Genomic DNA, 10,060 nt, shown 5'->3' on the forward strand with positions numbered 1-10,060 from the left:
GATTTATTAGCTTAATGTCTCTCTTCAATGGCAGAACTCCTAACTTCTCCACTAAATCTGTAGCACCCTACACTATATGACATAGGGAACAAATAAATGAATTAGTGATGTGCACAGTTGCAGAAGGTGGGCTGCCCATTTGGTTGTGAATTTCTAGTAGTCAAGATGAAGAATTTTAAGATTCATGATAAATTTAGGATAAAATAAAAATAACTCCTTCAAGATCGAGTAAGAGTTTGTGGTACTTGATAAAAAATCAAACAAGAAAACTGAATCAACAGTGTGAACACAACTGCTTTACTTTTTAAAAGGTGTGGAAATCCTCATTGTAACAAATGAAATAAGACACTCCCTTTTAAATGTCTCTTTTCCTTTTTAAATTTTTTGTTAAAAAACAAAACTCCTCCCTCTTAGTTTTGGTTAGTGTGTTCCAAAGAGTTAATATAACAGCAATTTCACTGAGTTGGAAAAAAGGTATGGATTAGTGGATAGTGCAGCTGGCAGGAGTCGGCAAATTATTTGTAGAATGCATCAATAAGGGAACAACTTAAATGTAAATTCAAGTATGGGTCCTCTCTTCTGAAGCCATTAGCGTTATTATCTTTCAGTTGGCTATTTGTGTAAAGATTAAGTTATTTTGCCGTCGAAAATATGAAAATGTGTGCAACTTTCAAATAAAACTTTACATTCTTCTAAAACTTTATTTACCTGAGGTTGATGTTTTTGTTTCGATTAATCAGCGCTAATAACCAAAGAATATGAAGGCCCTGAATTTAGGATGGTGCCTGACCTTAATAAATAGGAGGCCCAGTTCTTTCCCCAAATAAAGTGATTTCACACTTGATTTAATAACTTCCTCCTACACATTAGCATGTCTCTGTGGTTATCTAATTATGAATAAACCTCAACAGAGGTCTTTCTTTTAAGCAAAACTCAGAAATTTTTCACTTAGTGATATTTTCAAAGCGAAAGGAAGCACAGACACATTCCTCACCGGCAACACCTCGCACATGGCTCTAAACATTTTTGCTAAAATGCCCTCATCTTTAAACCCCCTCCCCTAAGCGCTTCCCTAATAGGTGGCAAAAAGTAAAATTTCCGAGTCAAAAACCCGGATGAAGCCGCTGTGAGAGTGACATGGACCGTGACCAATAGCATCGCAGGAGGGCGGATCCTTGTCTGGTTGTTCCAATCGGCATGCGGAGCGTCTTCGTCTCCAAGGTGAACGCGGAAGTCAGGCCTTCGCGGGCCCAATGGAGCCTCTCCTGCAGCAGCTGGAGCGCTTTTCCGAGGTCCTGTCCGTGTCTGGCACTGCCCACGTCAGCACCTGGGGCCCCGAGACGGTGCGCCGGGCCCTGGACTGGGCTCGCTACCTGCGCCACGTGGCCCGGCGCTTCGGCGGCCACGCCCGCATCCGCAGCGCGGTGGAAAGGCGGCTGCGCAGCCTTTGGGGACCGGAGGGCCGGGGCCTAACGAGCTTTCAGGCCCTCGGGCGCGGGGACGTCCAGCTGTTCCTCAGCCTGCTGCGGAACCGGGCGCTGGGCGAGGCGGCCGGCCGCGCCCTGCTCCTGCAGCTCTTGCCGGGCGCCGGCCCCCGGGACGCCGACGCGGAGGAGCTACAGGCCCGCCTGGCCCGCCTGGCCCGCTACCGCGCCGCGCTCCTGCTGCTGCGAGAGGCGGGCAGCCCGGGCGGAGAGCGCCCGGCCCTGGCCGAGGACCCCGTGCTGCTGACACAGGCGCAGCTGCTGCTCGGGCGGCTGCGGGAAGCCCGGGAGGCCGAGGCGGGGGACCCCGGCGGGTGGCTCGGCCGCGTGTGGACGCGCGCGCCGCGGGACCACTTCCTGCAGGTCGCGGCCGTGGCGCTGCTGCAGCCCCTGGAAAAGGAGCTGGGAGCGAGCGGTCCGGAGACACCTGGAGAGGAGAGTCAGCTGCTAGTCCGGTGGCTTCTGGAGCAGTCGGAGGTCCTGGCTGCCTTCTGCCGCCACCTCCCAGCCGAGCTGTTGACTTCGGTGGCGGGTCGCCATCCTGCGCTCTCTCGCGCCTACCTGGGCCTCCTGACAGACTGGGGGGCCCGGCTGCACTATGACCTTCAGAAAGGCACCTGGGTTGGAGCGGAGTCCCAAGACGTCCCTTGGGAGGAGCTGCTCCTCAAGTTTCGGAGCCTCTGGCACGCCCCTCCCCCGCTGCAGGAAGAAGTTCTGGCGGCCTTGGAGTCCAGCAGGGCGCGGGGCGGAGACTTCGAAGTCCCGGGCCTTAGCGTCTGGACGGACCTGTTGTTGGCCCTACGGAGAGGTGAACGATAATTGCTTTTGGGAGGAGACAAGTTTGAGGTCCCAGCTCAAGCTCCAGTTCTCCTTGGACCATGTTCTGTTCATGTTCTATTCTACTTGAATATGTAGTTTACAAAACGAAAATTGCAGTGTTCTCTCCAACTCGCCTATAGCGCCTCAGTCCAAAATGCAATTATGATGCTAAATTTAAAGGGCTTATACAATTATAAATTTGCAAATTTTATTAAATTATTTAGTTTTTTTAGGTTTTTTTTTTTTTTCCTTCTTTGAGACAGGTTCTCGATATGTATTCCAGGTTGATCTCACTATGTAGTCCAAGCTGGCCTCGAATTTGTGGCAATTCTCCTGCCTCAGCCTCCTGAATGCTGGGATTACAGGTGTGCATCGCCATCCCCTGCTAAATTTCCAAATTAGTTGGCTTGAAAAGCCAGGGATTTTCTGGAGGAAGTTGGAAGAATTCTTAAAGCCATGCATTGGTAATAATTTGTTTGTTAGAAGCTTTTCAACAATGCTGAAAATATAGGTACTTTTTAAAGAAGCAGCAGCTTTAAAATAGCAAACATTCCTTTTTAATCAGTATGGTTTGATCTTTTAGCTTATGTCTTATTTTTGTTTGTTGCTCCCTCTTGGTAGTACCCAGTTTTCATTAGCAACATGTGGTGTCATAAATGTCAATTTGGAAAGCTAATTAGACTATTTGGAATTTAAACCTGGACTTTGGCCTTATTAACCTAATGTTCTAACAAGTTAACCAACCTCAATAGGAATTAAAATTGCATTACTCAAAAATTGTTTCCCATTTCTGCAAATGACTACTCTGAAAGACCACATTGTACGCCCATTTAAACCATTGATTTCAATACACATAATGTTTAAAGTTTAGTAAATGCAAACATGTATGTGCCTTTGGATATTAATTTGGATTTGATGACAAAAGAATCAAAATAAAGTTTTGAATTACCCAGTTACTCCTCTGCCATTAACTAGGTTAATAAATCACAACCTTGTGCTAGTCATGTTATAGTAAATGAAGTATTTAGACTAAAATAGTTAAATTTCCTTATTTTTATTTTGGTGGCTACCTTACAGAGACAGGAAGACTTGCTCAAAGTTTACTTGAGTGCTTCTCAGCAGTCAGTGATTCCTGACAACCAAACTTAAAGTTACTTAGTCATTGTTATTGGGGTCCTATAACTTCTCAGCAGTCGAGGTATCTTTGTCCATGTTGAGAGTAACTCCTTGCAAAAAATTTTTGGAAAATACTGATATTTAGAAAGTTACTTTTTAATTCCAGAAATGGAATTAGAATAAAAACGATTGTATAATCTCGTACACTTTTCCATTCTGTGGTAGAATCTGGGAGTAAACTATAGTTCCATTAGTGAGTATACTATGTGTAAGATAATCTTGCGTGACCAGTGGCAGACTCATATTCCCTATGGTCTGATTCCTTTTTTTCCAGCTCTGATTGATGAAAGCTATATTTAGATTGTATTTGCCATGATAATAAAGGTAATTCCTTCTGTCAGTGACATAGGATTTTTTCAAGAAACAGCCCAATGAAGAGTTCCACCAAGGCAAGTTCTAGTTTTAGCTTTAGGACACTTATTTCCTTATAGCTTTAGCTTCATCTCACAGTATAACTTTAATAACAGTTTAAAACCCATTTTTTATACTTAACCATTTATTAGTCTCTTATTTTAGGTTCCATGACATATTTGTTATATACATAGTCTTATTGAAAATCTCATTTAATTGGTGAATATAAACTAAAAGAGATTAAGAGAAATGCCCAAGGGCATACACAAAAGCCACTGGAGAGTGGAAGTCCTATATGTCTTCACTTAATTTTGTTTCAGAAGGCTTAGCACAATGTCTGGCATGTAGCATACACTCTTAATATTTGAGTAAATGAAGCCAGCTTTAAAACTTCCATGTATTTTCTTTTAACAATATTAAAGACTTGAGAAGATGCTATTGAATGTAATAAACTTCTTAACCTTCTAGGAATCTATGAATAGGATGGGAGAAAAATGAAATAAAGGAAGACTATATAAACATGAAAACGCTTGATAACTTTATAAAGTAGAAGTATTTATTTTGTGGTTTGTTTTTCCTGTCTGATGTCATCCTACTGTCTTGATTTCTTTTATGTATTATTTCTTAGTTCTTTTTGATGGATGAAATATTTGTTTCTTTGTCATCTTATTCTATGATCAGTTAGAATATCTATTTTTGATTTATCCATGTTGGAAGGTAGTTTTACTATGTGTGATTTTAGATTCACATATCAAGTAAATTAATCCACACTTTTCTGGTTTCCAGTTTTACATGAAGGTCATCAGAGGACTTGCAGTTCTTTCGAAGTCTTCTCCTTTCTTTTCTTTGAGATGGCCCTTGATTAGTATCTGTCTTCACTACAGTATATCTAATTGTGAATTGTTCTGTTTTTTTCATTATATGTGTTGTATTTCATTTTTCTGAGGATATGTTTTTCTCTGTTCACAGAAGTCCAAGCCTTTTTTCCCTCAATGTTTTCTTTGCTCCACATTTCTAATCTTTTCTGTGATGGACCATGGCTATGTTAGAGCTTCTCATTCTGCTCATGTTCTGTAAGTTCTCTTTCCTGGCCTCTGTTTCCCTACCACTGTGCTGCTGTGGGAATTGCTATTATTTCTCATTTCTCATTTACTTTAGTAAACAATCCCACCGCTGGGTTTTAGCTGGAAAAGGCTACCCTGCTTAAGGATAAATTTTCCAGTTTCTTCTGCTGTTAGAAGAAACACTGGATTCTATAACACTAGTTTGCTATAACACTAGATTTTGGCTACTTGTATATAAGGAGAAGTGACATGTGCAAGTTATGATTCACATCTTAGAGATATAAAATTGTTTTTTCTTTTCCTCTGTTTTTCCCTTGAAATGGCTTGCAATGTCAGTGTACTGACAGTGAGCTGCCAGGAGCCTGGACTACAGCTGTAGACTCAGATATGTGCATGATGGCCACCTGCCTATCTCACTCTTACATGGGAGGAAATATGCTGTACACTGCTCTTGAATCCAAATCGCCAGTTCATGGTGTTTCTATCATATCCACATTACCTGTAATCCCAAGCAGTGTAGACAAAGTATTGGCATTTCTGATCTGATCTTTAAACCCTTCCCTGAGTTTAAACTTCAAAATTTCCCCCCAATTTTCCTTACCTTTCTTTCTCCCAAATCAGCCCAGCCATTTTTGATAATTTTGTATCACTTGCGTTGTTTTGTGCTTCCATTTCATTTTCATTTGTGTCTGGTGGAAGTAGATAATCCCCTCATCTATAGGTTGGCAGGATTCCTGGCTTAATGTAAGAGTTTGGGGGTTTGGTCTTCTTACCTTGTGAATTAGCTTGGGAATTTTCTTTATTTCCCGGAAAACAAAGTATGAAAGGTAAGTTGCACTGAGAATCTATTTGTTTTGTGGTAGGTGGGCCACTGCTTTACCAGAGTAGAAATCTTCATTTTCCTTTTAACCCACACCAACTTAATGTTTGCCCCAACACACTTCTGAAGGAAGTCTTGCCATGCTCAGCAGATGTTTTAGTGATGCCAAGTTCAAAGGACACTCTCCTGGTACTCAGTTATTTGCCCCCACTGAATCTTATGCTTCTGACAAACCCACCTTTTTTACTGGACTTGAAATTCTATAATCATAACTTTTACTGCACTACTCCGTACTGTTGTCATTTTTCCTTGCTAGCCACGTTTTCTTAAGTCCTAAATCCTAAATGCTTGGTTCCAGCCAACATCATCTGTTGGATTGCTGCAATAGTTTTTGTTTTTTTAAAAAATAGACATTATGTTGGACACAGTGGCACAGGCCTCCAATCCCAGCACTCTGAGGCTGAAGCAGGAGTGTAAATTGGAGCGCAGCCTGGGGCAATTTGGCAGATTAGCAGTGGCCTGTCTAAAACAACAACAACAAAAAGGGAGGGTGCTGGGAGTGTAGCACAGTACAAAGGTCCTGAATTTAATTCCCAGTACCACAAAGAAGCAAAACACACACAAAAAAACACATACACAACATAAAAGACTTTTAGATTCCCAGCAAAATTGAGCAAATGGTATGGAGATTTCCCCCAGGACCTTATTCATCTGCTTAAAACCTCTAAGCAGCTTTCCAGGGCACTAGGAACAAAGGCCGTTTTTCTTGTCTTCTGTGATGTAGGGGATGGATATTCTTCTATCCAAACATACCCATCTCTTGACTTCCTTTCCATGCTTTGTAGAAACACAGGAATTCTTTCGGTTCTTGAAATAGGCAGAGTTTGTTTCCTGTCTTAGAACCCTTCCTTATGTTATTCCTCCATCCCATAATATTTTGGGATCTTTCACTTCTCAGCTTAATTTTGTCCTCTCATAATACCCTTCACTAAATATGTGTCATCATTCTTTCCTACAGACAACCAGCTTTCCTGTGAGTTAGAGCTTCGTTATACCTGTGTGCCTGTCATTTGCCCTGGGCCACATCCTCAGGGAGGACCTGACCTCCTCTGTCCTACTCCCCATCAAGCAGCCGAGACCCTCAAACTATGGCTGACATACATTAAGTACCTGGTAACTGTTCGTAGAAGCAGAATGGAGTAGACACTTGGTTAGATCATCCTTTGTGTCATATAAGAGATGTCACCTAGTTTAGCAGTGGTTATAAGGAGTATAAATCCAAATTAAAAATAGGATCTCAGTAGATGATGGATGACATTTCTAAATTACAACCCAACCAACAGAAAACTCTTTCGAAGCTGTTTCCTTGTATTTGAATCAGCCCAACATTTGTCTATGTCCAAATGTAGGTGCTGTTAAATTTCCTATGTTTACTTAATCTTTCATGTTCTTTTATATATTTTTGAGCCCTGAAACTGTATACTAATGCTCAGTAGTAGAAACAAGTTATAAATAAAATGGCCCATCTTCCCTCGCAAATTGTGGATATAGGGTATTCATTATTCATATAAATCAATTAATGTAAACACTCTAAGAAGAAACCATCGATTTCTCTCTCAGGAATTAATTGGAAACGATCAATCAGTATATTCGAAGTGGGGCACACATCATTTATCAGATGCTAATTGTCATGGTGGGCTACTAGCGCCCTTTTGGCTTAGAAAAATGGTGGCCCTCAGGGTAAGCAGCTTGAATCATTACAATAATGAATGTGTCTTAGCAGTCTCCAGGAGCTTCATTATTCTTAATATTGAGGTTAGGGTTTGAGTTAAGAAGAGCTTACAGTCTTTAAAGTCCCATTGTGGGTTTGTCTTTTATCTCATGAATGATCTCATGAGTGAAGTCTTAGACATTTTTTATATTCAGTGAATCACAAGTATAAACAGATCTAATGTGAAAAATCAGCTTCTATTTACACATTTAATACACATGATATATTAAGCTCTGAATGATGTCTATGTTCATCTTTAAATTTGAGGGATTCATCTGCAATTTATATTTGCATTCTACATAAGAATATTTAATGGGGAAAAAATAAGAACCAGTAGACATCATGTAAAGGTGCAAATTTCCAATGATGAATGTCATATTGTGCACCTAAAATGTACCAATAAAATTAATTTTAAAAAGAATATTTAAATTTCTTCTACGGGCACGTTTATGTGTTTATCATGATAAAACCTTATTTTGCAGTCTTTTAGTATACTATTTTATATTTGTATTGCAGAATTTTATTCATTCATAAACATTTGATCACCTACAAATATCAGTGTGATTTAATGTGGTAAAACTGTATTGTGATCCTCCTTCCCTCGTCTCCAGAGTAGCTAAGATTACAGACATGTGCCAAACGACAGACTTGCAGTTTATATGTTAATGTTATGAACCAAATTTCTCATTTTTTTTGGTAAAGCACATCTGGAAAGTAATAGGTAAAGGACAGATAAATATATGCAGATTAGTATTGGATTTTTTACCCTGCACAATTGCTCAAAGCTCTATAGGAAAGCTGTTAAAATATTCATTATACCAAGAATTTGACATGGTATCAATACTTATTTGTAAGATATTCCTTGTGAGGCTATGCATATTTTATGAGTATTGACAATATGCTCAGAGGGATAGGAACACGGCGTGTTGTTAGCTTTCAAAGAATGTGGATGCATCCATGAAAAAGAATAGCACAAGTTATTTGCCAATTCCAGGCACATTAGGTACTTTAAAAATGTCAACTGAATTTTAATGCATGATCGAGTTTTAAATAACATTTCACTAATATGTTAAATGTTAAAATGCAGAATGGTAAAATCAATGGAGATCATGACTTATTTTATAATCGCTTTTAGATGAAGCAGTCTTATACAATTTGTAAAAAAAAAAAAAAAAAATCCTGATGGAAAGAGAGCAAGTTTTCTAGCTTGTATTTAAAAGTATAAAATAATGTTCATATTATTGATGATTTAAAAATATTCAGTAGCTTACCTAAATAATTAACATCCAATAGTGCGGTGGACATTCTGTGGTCTGTTTTTCCAAATAATTACAAAAACATGGATTCCTGACACTCTGCGTTTGAAATTGTTGTTGAAAACATAAAATAAATTACAAGTGGCTAACAAGAGCAATTTACAGAAGAGACACGATATAGTTCAGTAGTCCGCGGATGTAGACTACATATGGAAGCGCTCGAGTAACCGAAACTAATCAAGGGCAGGCACCGTTTTCTAATTATAGCCGGCAAGCATTAAACCTTGCATACAGCACCAGCAAATTGGCCCCCATAGATTCAAAATGATCTCATTGTTTGTCATGCTAGACCTTCCCCGAGGCAGGATATTTGAAGAATGGGGTTTCTGCAAGTTGTTAAAGGTATTTGTTATATCCCCATTTCTTGTCTAGTGACGGGAGTGGAGCATTGCAATTATTATTAGAATATCAAAATTCAAAGACATTTAGTATTCCATTCCAGAGTAAAGGAACAGTCAAAAAACAGTATTTTCATGGTGTGGGAACTAAAAGGTAACTAAGGAGCTGAAAGAGAAACCAGTTAAACAAACTTGTTAAATGGTTTTTAAGACTCATTTTTGCCTTATGCCACTATCTCTAAACAAGTTTGGATAAATTCCTTCCCTATTTTAAGCTTCTAATTTCTCACTGATATAATTTGAGTGAGAGTAATACCTAATCTTCCTTTGGTAAAACAAGAGCATGAGTACTCAGGACCTTTAGCCAATTTTAGAGTGCATCTCTTGGTGATACAATGTCTTCACTGTCCTTCATCTGAGAAGGTATTGATTTTTGAATGATACTGTAAACAGATATAAAATTTGAGACTGACATTCCTTTCCTTTCAGCTTTTGAAAATGTTGTGCTGTTTACTCCTATCATCCACAGTTTCTGATGACTCACCTGTCATATGAGTTAACTTTTCCTCTATAGGTAAAATATTGTTTCTGTCTCATTACCTTAAGTTTTTTCTGCCTGTACTTTTCAAAAATTTTATATTCATGTATCTCTTTGGAATTTCCATGCATTTATCATATTTCAGATCTCCTTGGTTTTTGTTTTGTTTTGCTTTTTTCAGACAGGGTCTCACTATGTTGCCCAGGCTGGCCTCAAACTCATAGAGATCCTCCTGCCTCAGCCTCCTGAGTTCTGGGATTTCAGGTGTGCTCCACAATGCCTGGCTTCTAAGTTTTTATTAAATCTGTAGGCATACATACGTTGCTAGTTTTGGAAAAAGTGCCAGTCATTATTTCCTGGAGTAATTTTCAGCTCACCCTTCT

General features: G+C 39.6%; 1 protein-coding gene across 1 annotated transcript; it reads left to right on the plus strand.

Annotated features, from left to right (window-relative positions):
- The first annotated feature begins 1,232 nt into the window (after positions 1-1,232).
- Fancf (FA complementation group F) lies at positions 1,233-7,906 on the plus strand. The gene has a single exon (XM_087211527.1). The coding sequence runs from the start codon at positions 1,254-1,256 to the stop codon at positions 2,301-2,303; it is 1,050 nt and encodes a 349-aa protein (XP_087067653.1). The 5' UTR covers positions 1,233-1,253; the 3' UTR covers positions 2,304-7,906.
- Positions 7,907-10,060: the final 2,154 nt, after the last annotated feature.

Source organism: Heterocephalus glaber, unplaced genomic scaffold, assembly GCF_053883595.1.
Source record: "Heterocephalus glaber isolate CG9 unplaced genomic scaffold, H.glaber_assembly_v1.0 deba00001428, whole genome shotgun sequence".
In the NCBI taxonomy this organism is placed as follows: Eukaryota; Metazoa; Chordata; class Mammalia; order Rodentia; family Bathyergidae; genus Heterocephalus; species Heterocephalus glaber.